General features: G+C 45.0%; 1 protein-coding gene across 1 annotated transcript in view; it reads right to left on the reverse strand.

Annotated features, from left to right (window-relative positions):
- Positions 1 to 594: 594 nt before the first annotated feature.
- The window catches only part of EPHA5 (EPH receptor A5), a 210,249-nt gene continuing 193,483 nt past the window's right edge, over positions 595 to 17,360 (reverse strand). Inside the window, exon 18 of the mRNA XM_088056749.1 lies at positions 595 to 710. Coding sequence (XP_087912875.1) covers positions 626 to 710 — 85 coding nt within the window. The 3' untranslated portion in view covers positions 595 to 625. The remainder of the gene's footprint in view (positions 711 to 17,360) is intronic.

A 17,360-nucleotide genomic window follows, 5' to 3' on the forward strand; every position in this document is an offset into this window, starting at 1 on the left:
TATACCGGGAAAGCTCTTAGAGTAGTTGGCTGGCTCTGTAAGTATCCTGCCAATGAGAACTGGAAAGGCTGCAGTATTTATCTTGCTGATTTGTGGGCATTTCATTTTTCAGGTGGGAGCCTTTGGTCGCAAAAACGCCATTGTCAAAGCTAAAGCAGCCACTGTGAGACTTTCTCAAAGGAGCCTCTCTCCTGGATGTCTCAGGGTATGTGTTAAAAATTGGTGCACATGTGAGTCATAAAGTCTCCCGGTATTATACAGATGCCTGAAACAAAGAAGAAAAAGAAAAGCATCTCCACACACCAAGAAAATTCTTCCTTAGTCTGGAAGGGACTGAAGGCCCTGGGTGATCCTTCTACAGTACCATACAAGAAGAAGTAAAAAAAAACCCACCTTAGCCTTGTTTAGAAAATAAGGTGGGTAAGAATTTATAGGCATTTCTGGTTTATTTGTAAATCAAATGGTGAGTGATATCTGCATCAAGGAACTTGAGACCATGACGTATCTCAGCTGGGATGAGAATCAGATGAGAATTGAGGAGTTTGGTTTGTGGTGTTGAGCCAAATCCTGCAGCACCAGAGCATGGCTAGGTCTTACCAGGTCAGGTTTATCCTCAGAGGTGACTTCACGCAGCTGGAGATCCAATACCTTGTTTCTGAGCCTTTTCAGAGAAGCAGTGACTCAGCTGGAGCTCTTCCATCTGCTTGTGCCTTGAAATACAGAGGTATGGGTTAACTTTTCCCTGAAGACTAAGAGAAAGCTGTCTCTTTAGCCAGCCTAATCTTCCTTTCACTCCTTCAGAAAGCTCAGATTGGGTGTTTAATCCTGCTTTGCAGGATTCAGCAGCAGAGAATCACCTGCCTCACATTTGAAAGACAAATAAAAAATAATTGTTAGTCATCCTTATCTGTTATTGTTGATATCTTCTTGTAGAAGACATAATTAGGGCTGCACAAGGCAAAGAAAATATTCTGGGTCTGAAAATGGAAAAAAACAATTAAGAAAATTAAAATTAACAGGGAGTTAACTTCTCCTGCAACATTTATGTTTTGGAAGGTCAGTAGATAAGACATGTTGCAGGTAATGTGAAAAGATCACTTATGGCATAGTTCTTCCTTGAGCTAAATAAATTTAACTCCAAATAGTTTTTTCTTTACGAGCCTCTTCTATGGCAGCAGTGCATGGAAAGGCTGCCTCTCCTAGATCAGTGCTTGGGGCACCCTGTTGTCCTCAGCAAGGCTTACAAATGTAAACCAGTCACCACCCCTGGGATATCCCAGGCTGAGGAGACATACAAACCAGCAAGAGTGTAGGAATCTTCTGCAAAAAAAAGCTTTCTGCAGATGACTGGGGTCCACTAAAGCCCTTGCTGAGGTGTAAACCTTCACTATGTTCAGCACAAAGTGAGGAATGAGACTAAGAAGTGATGTCCAATCTCAAAAGAACAGATGGTTCTCACTTCCCTTTGCTGCAAGCCTGTCCCACTTTGAGCAGACCTCACTGCTGCTGTGTCTCCATCCTTCCAAAGCTGTTATTGAATCCATCCAGGAACAGGACAGCAGCCTGTGGTCCTCTGGGAAGAATATTTTCCTTAAAAAAACACAGTACAGCTGGCTTCAAGCGCTGAATACCTAAACCAAATGATTGCAGTAAAAGCCCACTTGGGGCTCATTTCACAGCTTGGTACTGTTGTCCTTAGCTGAGGTGGCCAGATTGTCAGAGGTGCTGGGCACATGCACCAGGGAGTCTTTTTCATTGCCATTATTTTAATTGGGTGCCTTGCAGGGAAACCATTTCACAGGCTGATTAATTTTATGAATAATAATTATTTCATTAAGGTATACTGCGCAATTAAGAGCCTATCTTATTATATACATTTTTCCTTTTAATCTTTTCACTTCATGTAGTATCTACAGAATTAGCCACAATACTTATGTTTAGGAATGATCAGAGGCAAGCTGAAAACTGAAGCTAGAGAATATTGCAATCCTTCTGTTCCTAGAAGTAAACATGCAAATTTGCAATATTAATTACATTTACAGGTGCTGTGCAACCCACGTTATGTTTTGTATGCTGCCTTAAGAGCTGAAGAATTGTAGCTCATTTTTGGTTTACACCTTTTTCTTCTGAAGGAAGGTGCACATTAAGAGGACTTTAAAATGCACACCATACGAAGATGGAGCATATTTGTGCACACAGTAATGAGATGTTTTCATACAGGTCTTGAAAGTTTTCTAGGAAGGTGCAGAAGACAAGAGAGGCAGCATGTCTCTTATTTGTGGGCAAGTGCTGTTGTGTCCTAGGATGGCTCTGAAGCTCCAGGTTCTGTGGGTGAGAGGAATTAAGCTGGCACAAGCAGATCACTTCAGCTAGGCCATGGGAAAAACATGGATTCAGAGTCTTCTCTTGCTGTTAAAATTAAAGACTGAAATTAAGCATAATATAAATCTTCAACTAGTTGCTAGCAAAACTAGCTGACAAAATAGGAGCATTTCTGATTATAGGAGGGTAGTATAAAGAAATCCAGACAGTTGGCCTGTTTTTAGCCAAAACACTGGCACAAAGAGTGCATTTTGCCCCACACTAACACGTCCTTGTTTCTTAAATGGTATTCTTTATGAATCCTCATCTTCAGTCTAACATCAGGTATATTAGATACAGCCCTATTTGTGACTGCACATCAGAATTTTGAACTCCTGTTACACTTCTCAGAGAGTCCTGGGCGAGCACAGCAGCACACACCATCCTCCCTGTTAAAATGTGGGAAAAAACAATTGTGTCTAAATTCAGTTGTGTCTGATTTTATTTCTAGCCCATGTTTCAGGTGGGGTTGCAGGTCTGTGCACTAACTTGGATCCTAATAGTCCAGGTTTAGTGAATGTGTTCTCTGCCTGGCTGCATGAATGAGGCGTGATGTGACACGGCAAAATTGAGATTCTCTGTGTCCAGATGTTCACCATCAATGAGGAATGGCTGGAGCCGTGTATTAATCTAGTAAAAACAGGCAGAGGACTATCTATAAATATTTTTTTCCTAAGGATTGCTATCAATACTGTTTATCAGTTTAATAGCATGCTACAGGGGGAGGTCTGGTTCAGGCCTCTCTTAACTTTCAGCTGAGTAATGCCCATAGCAGTGGGTGTTGGGAAGGTTGGTGTTCTGCCTCCTGTGGGAGAAGCAAAGCGTCAGTAAGGTACACACAAGTTAGCAGTTTCAGTTCAAGCTTCCTGTAGATAAGGCTCAGCCTTCTGCTGTACATCAGGGTGATGAAGAGGCTAATGGTGCAGCTCGATTCCCATGATAGCCATTTCTTTTTCCTTTTGACTTAAAGAAATGTCAGCCTACTCTTGACACATTTGAAATATCTGCACCGTGGCCTGAAAGACCTGTTTCAGGCCTTGCTAGAAGACATATTTCATGTTCCTATTTAGTTTCTTTTTCTTTTTCCTTTTTTTTTTCTCCCCTGAGTCTTGGATAAATTGTTTGCTAATGATTTGCTTAAATGCTTTAGATTGTATTGTAGAAAACTCTGCTCTTAGTCATACAAAGTAACTACCAAGTTACAACTTTTTCATTAATATTAATTAGGAAGGCTATACAAGTGAGGAAAAAATAATAAAGACCTTCCTCCCAAGTCCCCCACTATTATTCCCACATCACTCAATACCACATTTCTTTACCAGAGTTCATTTCTAAAATATACCCAAAAAGCACATTCCAGCCATGCCTGTACAGTGAGGAGCTGCTCTCTTTCTCCATTTATTGTACTGGAATGAGTCAGAATGAAGCAATTTATTCTTTTATTCTAACAGGAAAAACACCACTCAATACCTCACCTGGTAGTATCTTTTTTCCCCCACTCATGCCATAGTTGGGCTGTGGCACATCTTTTCACATATAGGTATTTCCTGCCAGGGAATGCAGAGGCAAGGCTGTTGCCTTTCCAGGGTCTCAGACGGTGTGTTGCTGGCCCTGCCTTGCTCCAGCTTCTGCCTTGAGCCAGGGGAGGTGATGCCTGGATCAGCAGCAAATTTGGGAGCTGCCATATCAGCACCCAACCATGTTCAGAATGCCCCCCTTTTAGCCCAAACCACATGAATTGAATAAGAAAAATGGTGTTCCTCAGCAATCTGAGATTTTTGAGTAATTTACAAGCTATTGGTCCATCCCAAGCTGCCACAGATCCTGGGGCACACAGGTGGCCTTACCAGTAGAAGGATTTTTTTCTTTCCAGACACTGCTCCAGCAGGTTTCCTGGGGGCAATGACAGAGCAGGTGAAATACTGGCTCAGAAAGACACAGCACTTTCTCCTCCCATCCCCATGGTTTCAGCTTGAACACAACCAGTGTTGTACCACAGAAGAGATGTCAGCTATATTATACAAACTTATTTTGAGATGGTAGAAAATATTTTAACCAGCTTTCTCCTGTCTGAAAATATCACTTTGCTATTTTCCTTTACTACTAAAGTGTTTTAGACTATTTATCTTTGCTAAATGGATCTAGTCAAGGATGGATGTGCAGTAACATCTGGGATGACAATCCCTAGGAGACTGAACTGAGGGGATGTCTGCCACCAGCTAGAAAGTCACTTATTGACAAGTCTAGGGTCTGAGTTTTTGCTGTGCCAGTTTGCAGAGGACACTCATGCAGAGCTGGGGCAGGAGGGTCACTACAGCTTTTATGCTTGGGCAGCACACTGGGCAGGTCTGCTCAGACATGAACTCAGAGGCTGACTCAGGCATGAACCCAAAGCAGCTGTCCTGCACCATCCCAGGATAATGGAGAGGATGAGAGAAGAGAGGAGTCAAGTGCCAGAGAAAGGGCTTGTGAATAAAAGTGTCCTCTGTGCAGCCTGTGGTCAAGTGAGTCATTGACCATAAATCTTAATTCCCGTAATCATAAATCTGAGCCTAAATACTCCCTGCACGTGCCAGAGCAGAGCAGGAGCTTCTCAAACCCACACCTTGAGTGAGAAATTGCCAACCATTTGAGAACATGTGGAGCTGTGCAAAAGGAACTGGGTAAGGTTTCTCTGACCTGCAGCAAAGTAAGAAAAAGAGGAGTTGTGCTCGCTGCCACAGCACACGGTGGGTCAGAAACAACAAGTAGTGGAACAAGCCAAATGCTGAACATCTACATCACCTCATCAGTGGCTGTGGGAAGTGAAATGAGCTCTTGGCAAAGGAATCCAATATGGGCAACCTTCAGAAGAGCAGCAGCAATAGCCCTTAGGGTAGGGGGATATTTGAAATGCCAGTGCTATTTTTCAGAGTGAAACAGTTTAATGATGTTTAGAATTAGGTCACCGGCTGCCTTGGGAACTGTACCTTAAGCTTTGATAATCCTAATTTTGGGAAGCAAGTGTCAATTAGGGCTTATTTAAAGGTGGCTGACCTTTTTAACCTGCACTGCTGTGTGAGAGATGGTCATGATCTATAGAGAACCTTGGGAAATATGCTTTATTTACCCAGAGAAAAAATTGCAGAGAGATTCTCTTTGGTTTTCTGAGACTCACATGTCAAGCTAAGGTTGAATGTTCCATCCCTGGAAATGTTCAAGACCAGGCTGGCTGGGGTGAAGTGGAAGGTGTCCTGCCCCTGGTAGGGAGGCTGGTGATCTTCAAGGCTCTTTCCAACCTTCTATGTTTCTATGTTTCTATGATTCTACGATTCTACAATTCTATGATTCTATTCTGTTTGGCCTTCTCAAGGCCAGTGCAGGTTAATAAAAACAGAAGCCCTCCTGGCTCTGAAGGTTTGTTACAGTGGAGATATAGAGCCAGATGGAGGGAGATCCTAAATCCAAATCCAAGCTGGTGGCCACAGGAATGTTCATCTTGGTTCCCAAGAAGAGGAGTCAGCCATCAAGTTTAGTCAATTCCTCTGCCTGTTTCTGGGAAATAATTCTTCAGCATTGTGCAGAATAATGTGTCTTATTTCCATCTTAATTCTTAGTGAAAATAGTTACGCATTAAAGGAGCTTTTTGTATCTGCAGCTTTCACTAAGTCTTCTGAGACGTATCTGTCCTGGTTTCAGCTTGGTGAAGTGCTGTGTTTTGGATTCAATATGAGAATAATGGAGATAACACACTAATGTTTTAGTTACTGCTCAGTAGTGCTTAACCTAAATCAAGGACATTTCAGTTTCCCACACTCTAGCAATGACTGTGAGAGGAAAGCTAATATCTTTACAAACAATTTAATGGGTGAAGGTTTGCGATTAACATCTTTGAAATGGGTCTTAATGTCTGTACTAACTTTGGGCAGCAGGTTTGTTGCAGACACCAGACAACTTGGCTCCTGAAACAGCCAAGTGGGTCTGCACAAGCCTGAACTTCTGAACTTTCGGGTAAAAGAGCAGGTTCAAGGGGGGAATATGTGGTAGGCAATTTGGGAAGGCTGGACCTTCCTGTTACTCAGCCAATGGGGAAAGGAAGAGGCAACATGAGGATGGAAGTTAAGGATAAAAGGAGGCTGTGCCCTCCAAAACCTCAAAAGAGAAAAACCCTGTGGGCATGGACTCCAGTGGACTCTCTCCCTTTATTCAAATAAAGTTTGCAGGAGTCCTCTGTCTCCTTTTTGGACATAAACCTCTGGTGTCTGTGGATTTTCCTGACAACTGGGGCCTCCTCCAGGATCCTTCCACTGTCCAGGTCCAGCACATGGAAAGAGAGCTGGAGGCACACCTCACCCAGTTTTGGTGACCAGCTCCCTGTGGCACTGGCAGGCACTGTGCGATTGTTTGGGTTCCTGACACTGTCTGGGAGATAGATGAGAGGCAGACCAGGGGGGTCTGTGAAGAGTCCACAGGCTATGGACACCCAGAGGGGGTGATAAGGGAAAGTCGAAAAGGGGCTTGCCAAATCTCACCAGTGAGTACAACTTTGAGAAGTAAAACATGGCAGGATGTCCAGGCTGGGCAACAAAGGAAAGTCGAATAAGGGCCTCGACACTAGGGATGATGATCCCAAAATACTGCAGAAGAGTCCTTTGGGAGAATGTTGAGATAATTTTCACATTGTCCCAGAGTTAGTTAAGGACATAGGTGCCCAGAGGGGGCAATACGGTGTTAGTTTGGGAAAGGATTGGTTGAAAGGGAGTGAGTACAAGTCTTTTGTATTCCCAGCTTCCAGAGGAGGTATATAAAAGATATGAAAGAAGGGATGAAGAAAAGTTAAAGGCATAAGCAAGGATAATGCAACATTTTTTACAACCCCTGATGGGAAAAGAAGTGCAGGGAACCCCAGGACCAAAGGGAAGGGGGCAGCCACCAGGACAGCAATTGGGAAGGAATTAATGTTCCATCTGTAAAAAGGAACATTAGAAATGAATTGTGAAGGATGTCAGGATCTGCTGCTGTACTGGGGGCTCACCCCACTGGAGCCCTTGCTGAACCAAGAAATGTGTTTCCTAGTAGACACAGGAGCTTCTCTGTCTGATTTGAATTTTATGCCAAAGGGGGAACAACTGTTCAAAGGTTCTTTTGATAAGTGGGAAAGATGAGCAGGTGCATTTTATTCAGCCACTATTGGAGAATGTGTGTGTGTATATGTGAAATACCACAGTGTGTGTTACCCTCATAGCTGCCCTTCAAACACATTGTACAGGGTGGGGAGAGGCCAGGAAGAATGAGACATGAACAGTGGGTTGGCTTGTGTCCACTGAGTTGTTTTATACTTTTTCTCTGTGTAACAATAGCCATCGTTTCTGGTTTTCTAAAACCCAGCTTAACCTCTGTACTGACTGGGTGCAGCAAAATTGCAGGGCTACCGAGAGCCAGGTGAGCCAGGCTTGCTCAGATCCTGCTGCTGAGGAGCCAGCTCCTTGAGAAGAAGATGAATGGAGGGACCAGGCTGGGAGGGAAGCTGTGGGAGAGTCTTCCCTGCCCCTGCCAGCCTGGTTATGATGAGCTGCTGTGGGGTGCTGCAGGCTGCTCCCCCCTGAGAGCTCAGGGTGCAGAACATCAGGGCAGGCTTGATGTCACAGGGGTTACCTGAGGTAGTTTGGGCCAATCTGAGGTCATTTGGGCTGACTTGAGGTCATTTGAGTGCCTGGTAGGGGTTAATTGAGGTCATGTGGAGTTACTTGCGGTCGTTGAGTTCCTGAGAAGGGTTACTTGAAATCATGTGGGTTATTTGAGGACATTGCATGCCTGAGAGGGGCTACTGTATATATATTCATATCAGAGACGGCTCTGGATATTTTGTTGGCTGCAGGGAACTCTTGTGGCACACACCCATACGTGCCCAAGGGCTTCTCCATGCTCAGGTGGTAGGCACATAGCATTATTTTTCCTAATCAGTGTTAATATCAACTCAATTACAGCTGTCTGACACTGCAGACAGAGCAAATCACAAGATCCTATGTGGAATAAATCCATATCATCTGTATTTAAATACCAAGCAGCATAAACCTGCCAGGACTTTTGGTTTTTTAATTAAACTGTTTGGAGTGAAATGGCCAGCAGAGAAACAGCTCCAAAGTATCCCACCCAGATGCAATAACATTTAATCTGAAGGGAGATGGAAAGCCCAGAATTGCTTTCTCCATGCCACAGAGCTGTCCTTTGCAATCCCAGGCACATGAGACAGGGATATGAGATGCTCTGCACCCCACAGGGCTGCTCTGCTTTCTGAACTCAGTGCTGTGGCAGGGAAATTCCCACTTTCAACCTCCTCAGCTCCCCAGATCTCCTGCCTGTGGGCCCAGTCCAATGTGGGCAAAGCAGCCAGTGCCTAAGCAAGCACTGAGAGGTTTCTGATGTTTATTTACATCGCTGGCTCTGTCCCACTGGGTGGTTTCCCATCTGCTTGGCCATGTACACGTAAATACCAGTGAAAACCATAACTTGGCACATCCCACATCTTCACAGGCCACCAGCCCCTGAAGTTTTCACTGAGCAGAAATAGAGTTACAGGCAAAATCTCAGCCCAAAGATAGAGGAAGGAATTCAAGTCTTTGGCAGGAGACATTTTTCCACTTGGGAAGTTCATGGGAGTTTTCAGATTTCTGGGATGTCTCAACCCTCCTTCCCTAGTAAAAAAAAAAAAAAAAGCTTTTATGGGGAAACACCCAATCCCCCAAAAGCCACAAGGCTGGATACCTGCTCTGTGGGGTGGTAATGCTCCCCTGTCCACCCACACCTGGAAGCATCACCTGGGGGTCCTGTCATTCCCAGGGGCAACATCTGTGGGCAGTAACTGCATATGCTGGCAAAAAGCTATTTTTGGGGCTGTGTTCTTGCCTCTGCTTCTTCTGCCTGCCCCTTTAATGCTCACACAAAGCTCTTTGGTCTTCATTCAAGAGGCCCCAGGAACTCCTGTGTTACCAGAAATGCCAGTAGCACCCCTGTGCTAATAATACTGAGCGAGGGGAATTAAACCCATTTTGAGCATTTTCCACCCTAAGCAAAAAAAAAGCTTGCAGAAAAATATTCTGAGATCCTTTATCTATATCCATAATCCTGTCTTACCTGGTGGGTTCTTGGCTGCAGGTACCAACCTGGATCAGTCTGAATGATTGTTTGGACCCTGTGTTCTTCGCTCTGTGCTATTTTTCTCTTCCTCTGGTCTTTGCCTCTCTCTAAAGGAGCCTTCTAATGGCAGATAAGGAAAGCTGTCTGCAGCCACCATGGCTAGATCCCCACTCACATTCATGCTGGTAACCCCCAAGGAGCACTGCAGACGTGCCCTAAACTGCTGCAGAAGATGATGCAATGGTAGAAGAAGATGGGGCAAATAGGGCTGGAAGTCAAAAACTCCTGAATATTCCCCGGTTTTGCAGGGATTGCTCTGGCACAAATGCAAATGCTGCTAATGTCTCCTCCTTCTCCAGAGCTGACATTTCCTGAGCAGAGCTCTCTTCTTTGACCTCTCTCTGTAAATATTGACATTGCATTCACAAGGATAATAGATTTCTGCCTACTCTTACTGCAGCTGAATGTTTCCACCAGGACTGTTACTACTTCTTATGGCTGGAAATGCACCTGCACCAGCTGTGAGGCTCGGCACAGCCCCCCTGCCAGCCCTAATCCTCCAGGGCCTTAACAGACCACCACTGCCTCACCACCACAAAGCCCCAATTCCTCTTCAGACAGTGGGAAAGGAATACTCTCCCGACCCTTTCTTTTTATTGGATAAAGAGAAAAACCCTATGAATTTGACTATCTTCCTCCTAAATCACTTGCTCTCTCTAATGGACATGATCCCAGGGCAGGCATCCAGCATGAAAATGACTTGCCTGTCACACATGACCCACACAGCTCCCCAGAATAATCCCACAGTGATGCCTGAGCCTCCCAAAGGAGGAATATTCTGAGGTTTTTGTTTTCCAGTAACAATCCCGCTACTTCTCCCCAAAATGAGATCACTCCCCATCCCCATCACCCAGGGATGAGCCTCAGCACTTGCTCTAATTCTTTGCCTCCAGCAAAAATTCACTGCAAAGCATTGCTTTGCTCTTTCTGCTCAGTGTGGTCTCTCTTGCCATGCCAGAGGCCTCCTTTACTAGCAAAATGGTTTGGTGAAGCCTAAAAGCAGCTTTCTAAGCCTCTGCTTTCCATAATATGAACATCTGGCAGGCTCTTGGAGGGCAGCTTAAGGCCGGGCTTCAGAGAGCCGCACAGTGCTGACCTGAGAAGTGTGCAAGCACTTGAAAAAGAGTACTCAGGAGCTGGTTTTGCACAAATACCTGTTTTTCCCAGTAGCTTCGGCCCCATGAGCAAGACAATTCCTCCCCCCCCGGCTTTCCCCTGCTCCATGGTCCCGTATGGAGGCGGTATGTTAAGGATGTGCCAAAAGCATCCTTTCCTTGTTGCCAGCTCTGGCTCCACACACAGGAATAACCATCCCCTTTTTTTTTTAGACATCTGGCATGCACTGAGCAGGAAAAATACAGCAAGCTGGAATTTCCTTCACTGGGAGAAGTGCACACTGTTGTTCCGGCCAAACCTAAAGTTTCTCACTTACGATTTTTGCATATGAATGGGAATTCAGGCTTGGTCCCTGGAGGGACCATCATTATATGCATTAACAGACAGCTGGGCTTTAGAAAAAGGGGGAAAGCAGAAAAAAATAGATGTTTATTCTGTACTTAGGCAAATTCATATGAGGGGAATCATCTCCCATTCTCGCTGCAGCACACGTTACTCTCTATAGACTCTGAATACATTCACTCATCAAGGCATATTGAGTAGCTGCTTATTAGCACAAGTTCGGTTCCCTTTCTGCATCCCTCAGACACACACACACAAATACAAGTCCTCAGTGTGGCCCATCTGGAGTGATTCTGTAGCTTTCTCTTGTCTGGGGGAACACAAGATTATGTTTCTAGAGCATTAAATTTGGTTTGATAAAGGCTTTTACATTTTTTTAGTTTTATTACACATACATTTTATATATATTTAAAAATATTCTGATATATTTATATAACCTCCCTTCATGATGTCACATCTCAAAGCTGGGAAATCTGCACTGCCCAAATTTACTGTGGTAAACCTTCTGGTGAATGTGAAAGGGCTTTGCCAAGGGTCAGATTCTAATGAAGGTAATTCACATCAAATCAAATCAAATCAAATCAAATCACAGGGCGGCAGAAACAAAAAAACCAAAACCCATTCTTTCATTCGACTCCTGATTTATCAGCTCCTACAAAGTCACCACTTCATTGGTGGGATGTTTCCACAGTGTAAAAAATAACCTGGAACACAACAACCTTTATTTTCATCTCTCTTTTAGACAATAAGATCTCTCCTCTCCTTGAACAGTTGAATAATATTGAAAAAAGAGCTTACACCAAGATAACAGTGCCATCTTCGGGGACCAGATGCCCGTACAATGCCATCACTGATGGAGGTATTTCACTTCACTGCCTTTTCCCTTTTTTGCCTGTTTTTGTTTGTCTATTTGCTTTTTACTTATTGTTTTTTAGCTCATGGAGAGCCCAACGCAGCTGCACAGAAAAATCCACAACCAGGTACTTCAATCCCAAGCTGGGCTTGGGCTTTCCAAATTTACAGGGATCACCAGGATACTTCTCTGGCTTTTTAAAGTCTGTTTTTTACACCCAAGCCTGCTTCCAGTGATCAGGTTTTATCTGCTTCTGTTTTTTTCCCCTTGCTTTTCAGCAGTATTGGGATGTGATTGTCCCCAGACCCTGGGGCACTTAAATCCCCTCTATCACAAAGACATAAATAACAGCACTTTGAAATAAGCTGAGCTTTGCAAGGGAAAAGTCTGGCTTTAAAGAACTAGGATGCGCAGGACTCACAGTATCCCTGGCTGGTACCTGGGGGCCTCAGCCACTCATGACAGGAATGCTTCTGTTCCTGAAGAAGCTGAGCTGTTTATCAGCTGCTTATCAGTTATAGCCACGAGGATCTCTGGAGCGTGGATGATAAACTAGCAGGAGGCAGGGCTCCTTCCTGCCCTTGTACCCTCTGCAGCCCAAGCCTGGATCTGAATGCGCTCTCTTGCCATAATTTATTTCTCCATTAAATTTCTGACCAGGGCCCTGGCTTTGCAGCTATTGCTGTCAGCCTTTTGTCTTTCTGATTATGCTAACAGCAGCACTTGAATGCTAATTGCCTTCCCTGATGAAGCAATCACACAAATTCGGGAGGGATGGACAGTACACGAGGGTTTTGACCCTGGCTGCAGGGGATGCAAATGCAGGGGCCAAGGATTCAGAGTTTCTTTTACTGCTGTGTAAAATGAGAGGCAAAGAAGCACAGCTCACAGGGATGGGAGAGGGATGAAATTTTTGCAGGACTGATTTCTATGCTCTGAAGCAACTATTCATGTTGATTTGGGACACTGCACCTTCAGCAGTCCCCTCCCAAGGGGCAGCCCAACTTTGCCTCTGCCAGAGCCAACAACCTTTCCCTACACAGAATATTTATAATAATTTTATTTGTTAATTTTATTTGTTTTCTGTGGGATACGTGTAGTTGTTGCTACAAGAAGATTCTGGCTGTTCAGCCCTGTTCTCCAAACCCTGGGTTTGAAATGGATGAGAAGACCACTCATGCTTCCCTTCCCCTTGCTGGGCCAAGGGAAGGACTCACATGGGCATGTTCAAGACCTAAAGTCATCCAAACCCAAGTTTTAGCAGCTGCTGAGCAACCCAGTCCCTGTGTAGGGCTCAGTGTGCACTCAGCTGCTCACAAACTCTGGCTGTGAAACCCTGGTTTTCCACTCCAAAATACTAAAACCCCCCCAAAAGGGCCATTGTTTCCAAGCCAAATAAACATATTCTTCTCCCACCTGGGCACCACGGATTGACCTTTAGGTCTGTGAGTGATTTTCAAGCCCAAAAGCAATGGCCAAGCCAGGATGAAAGCCATGCCTGTGGCTCCCCTGACATCTAATTTCTCCTTATTTCTTGCCAAATGCATGTTCCAAACAACTTTATCCAGTCCATTCAATCTGCCTTTCCCTGCTTTCATGGCTGGTGGCTGTCCAGTGGGATGGAACTCGGGGGATTTTAGCACTAGTGAGAACACCCATCCTTTCTGCAGCCACCCTAGCACTGCCTCTCTCCTCTCCTAGCTGGGTCATTAATTCATCCTGGGACAGGAACACTAATGAAGGCCAAATCCTTCCCAGTGCCACACCTTGATGATCTCCATCTATCCCCGCTGCCTGGCTGAAAACACTCTTTTCAGCCCAATCCAGTCTCATCCCTGGACTATTTGCTGCCATTCACCATTTATTAGCCATGCACTAATTGTTTTCTTAACTAAGAGATGATCACCCAGTGCTTCTGCATGTGTGTGCACATATAGCCATGCATCTCTCTCTATATATCTCCCCATAAATACATATATGCCTCCTCTTCCTCCAGTAACTGCGTCCAACCATTAATCTTATGCCATTTGAAAGACATCAGCAAGTCCTGAGGAAATCCTGAGCACCTACACATCTCATGGGAAGGGACCATAAGATGCCACTTTGACAGCATTTTGCCCACTGGATGGGAGAGGCTGCTCCCTATCTTGGTTTTTTTTTTTTAAAGAACATGTAATTTCCCTATCTTCCCTTTTTTTCTCCGAATGGAGTATTTTTACCTTGCTTGCCCTTTTTCTCAGCGGCTCCACACACTGCATTTCTTGAGGAGTAAATGATTAAATTTTAGAGCCTGGAGTTTCATGTTTAAATGTCAAGCTTGAAACACAGACCTCAGAAGAGAAATCCATAGGATTTCTATTTTCTTGTAATAGATATGGTCTTTACTGGGAGCAAACCAAGAAAAAGGCAGGCAGCCTATCTCACAGTTTTTCTGCCCTTTTTTTTTTTCCCACTTGGAAGATTTTTCTTTTGGTTTTGTAGTTAAAAAAATAAGCTTTGAGAGAAATAAGTCATCTTCACCAGCACAAATGCATCTGCTGGCCATTTAATGGGGAGTTCTGGGGTCAAAAAATCCTGCTTAGAGCTGTTAATGGGTTATGAAAGCAGCACACCAGTGTAAGAAAGCATCTTCTTTTCTTACACTCAATTTGCTGAATATTACTATAGCTGATGCTATGAGTATCTGAGCTGACCCCAGCTAGAGGTGAGGAAATGAAGGGGTAAGAAAATGACCTACGTGGGTGCCTCATTCTCCTCCATGGCTGGCTTATAGGACTTTCTGGGAGGAAAATAATGAGCCATATATTAATGGGTTGTCAAAGGTCACTGTTGGGGCCTGTAGCCACCAATATCCAGCAGTATCCACCAGATGCTTCCACTGGCAGTCATACTATAGAGACAGTGGGTGCATTCAGTGAGCATCACACACTTCACACATGTTTCTCCAAGGCTTCTTTCCCCTGGAAGCCCTATGGCATGCAATAACTGCAAACACACCCTGGTCTGCTCCCATGGCTGCAAACGAGCATTTATGCTGGCCACCATGCTGCCCTGGCTCCCATCTCCTACCCAATCTCAGCCTGGGATTGTTTTGATGTCTGTCTTCATGTACATGACATTTAAGCTTCGTCATAAGCTCAGATGCATTATTAAAATTGCACACTTGGAAGCACACATGCACCTGCTGAGGGAACTGCAACAGGGAACACCATGCTTTCAGCACTCACCCCTGCACTGGGTTTTCCTGTGGTGCCCTCTTTTTCCAGCGTTACCTCACTCTGAGCTGTGGCTCTGTGCCCCAGTGTCATTCACTTCCTACACTGACCTGTCTGCTAGTGCAATAGCTTGTCCTAGCATCTCTGTAAGTCCCACACCACATCTGAGGCATCGTGGATAAGGTGGTTTCTGTCCTGCCACCCACCCATTTTACCAAGCAGAATGACGTGTGCCCTTCTCCAGTCCTTGAGGTCCATGTCCCTCCACATCGGTCGGCAAAGATGAATTATTCTGGGATGAGGCTGTGCTGTTTTGGCTGCTTCTTAATGCACCTGAGGGTGACTTTGAGCAGGCCCTGTTGACTTGAATAAATCTATCTCATTCTTTCATCTCTTCTTCTGCTTCCTGGTCCCTCCTTTTTTTTTTTTTTTTTTTTTTTTTAATGTAGAAGTATCCAGTCACAGTTTATGCATTGCATGCTATTTATGCAGTTCAGCCCATGAAAAATACATGAAGAGTCCCTTGCTCTTTCTCCCCACAGCTTCATAAATCTTGCATTGCTTTCTGCATGGCAGCTCAGCTTCATGGGGTGATGGGGAGCAGCCTCCCCGCTGCTCCTGCCCTGGGGCCACAGCACCCTCTGGGGATTCTGGCATTACAGGCTTGAACCCTTCCAGGTTGGCAGAGGAGAGGTTCAGAGCCCCCTCAGCCCCATTTTTGTATTACTGGATAGGAAAATAAGTCCAAGTTAGTGTTTAGCTGCCCTAAATGTCTCCAGCACAGCCATCATCTTGCCTTGCAGTTGGTTTCAGTTTTACTGAAAACAAGAGCAATGCAGAGAGTATTACCCTGAGCACAGCCCGTTAAGCATTCACAAGGGCTGGTGTTTGCAACTCGAGATGCAGCTGCACATTTATTCAGGGACCAGGCAGAGGCTGTGCAGAAGAACCACCCAAAAAACAAGTCAGCCATGTGCTTAAGGACCTGTTTTGAAGGTAAAGCACTTTCTGTCCAGGTAAATTTACTAGCTGGTGCTGACAAAGTGCAAGTGCCTTTTCTCTGAGCTCAGCAAAGGAAAATGATAGGCAAACACTAATTGAGATTTGTTTAAGAACTGCTCCCAAGGCAATCTGAGCACAAAGGCTCATGGAAATTGCCTAATTCCTTAGTTCTCACTTAAGATGGAACACTGTGGAAGGAGTTTGCAGACGGCTCTGATTTTTAATGGAAGTTTCATCATGTTTGTATTTTCCCCTTAGCAGGCTCTCAGCCTCCACGAAGCTATCAAGGATGCTGTCAATATGGGCAGATTAACAGCTCTTCCCTCTGTCCTCAGAGCCCCTCTGATTCCTTACAGCATCTGCCACCATCATGGTCCTGCAGGGGACAACCTCAGGCTGAACAAGGAAACACTGAGTGGGGACTGGCACGTCAATCCAGAGGGATTCTATCCCAGCTGCTGACAACCCCAATTCACTAACCCAACTGACCTTGTGCTCCCTTTAATACAATAAGGCAGCATTCCCCTGCTGTCCCAGCCTATCATGCCTTTCTCCTGGCCATGGTGTGAGTGTACCACTACCCATCATCTGCCACAGCTCCCTGTCATGTCAGGAGAAACAGTACCCATTTCTGCACCTCTTCCCTTTGCCCTCTAGCAGTGGACAAGGAGATGGTGGCTGCCCATCACCATCTCCATTAAGACCTTTCCCAGGTCTGTCTTTTCCCCCTTGGCCCTTGGCCTTTCCCACCTATGGCTTCTCTCACCTCTTTAGGGCTGGCCCATGTCCCTCTGTGGCATGTAGTTGACCCCAAATCCATGGAGCAGGGGATGTGGTGGTGGGTGCTCCACACTGGTTGTAGGTTTGCTGGGGTCCCTCCCCAAAAAATTCAGAAAAAATCACATCTTGGGAGGAAAAAAAAGAAAATCACAAAAAAAATGGTATTTCTGAGGGATATGTGGTGAGGGACCAATCTGGGGCTTAGCTGGTTTGGCAGGCCCTTTGCCCCAGAAACTAGACTAAAAAAGCATTATTTTCCCCCCAAAACAGAGATAAGTGGGAACAGCCTGTAACGAGGCCAGATGCATTCATGTGGGTCTATGTGTCTTACTCATCCCAAAGGCCTCTCCTTCCCTCAGAGACCACAAGAGTAGCACCACATCTGCATTTAGGAGAGGAAAAAATTACAGAGAATATATTTTCCTTCCAAGGGGGTAAATCCTGATGCTTTGTGGAAAGCTGAGGGGTCAAGTGTAGGTGTGATCCACAACTGGATGTTGCTGTTAGTCAAAGGT

This window comes from Pseudopodoces humilis, chromosome 6 (assembly GCF_049639895.1).
Source record: "Pseudopodoces humilis isolate 2021_Gansu_Grassland_sample_001 chromosome 6, ASM4963989v1, whole genome shotgun sequence".
In the NCBI taxonomy this organism is placed as follows: domain Eukaryota; kingdom Metazoa; phylum Chordata; class Aves; order Passeriformes; family Paridae; genus Pseudopodoces; species Pseudopodoces humilis.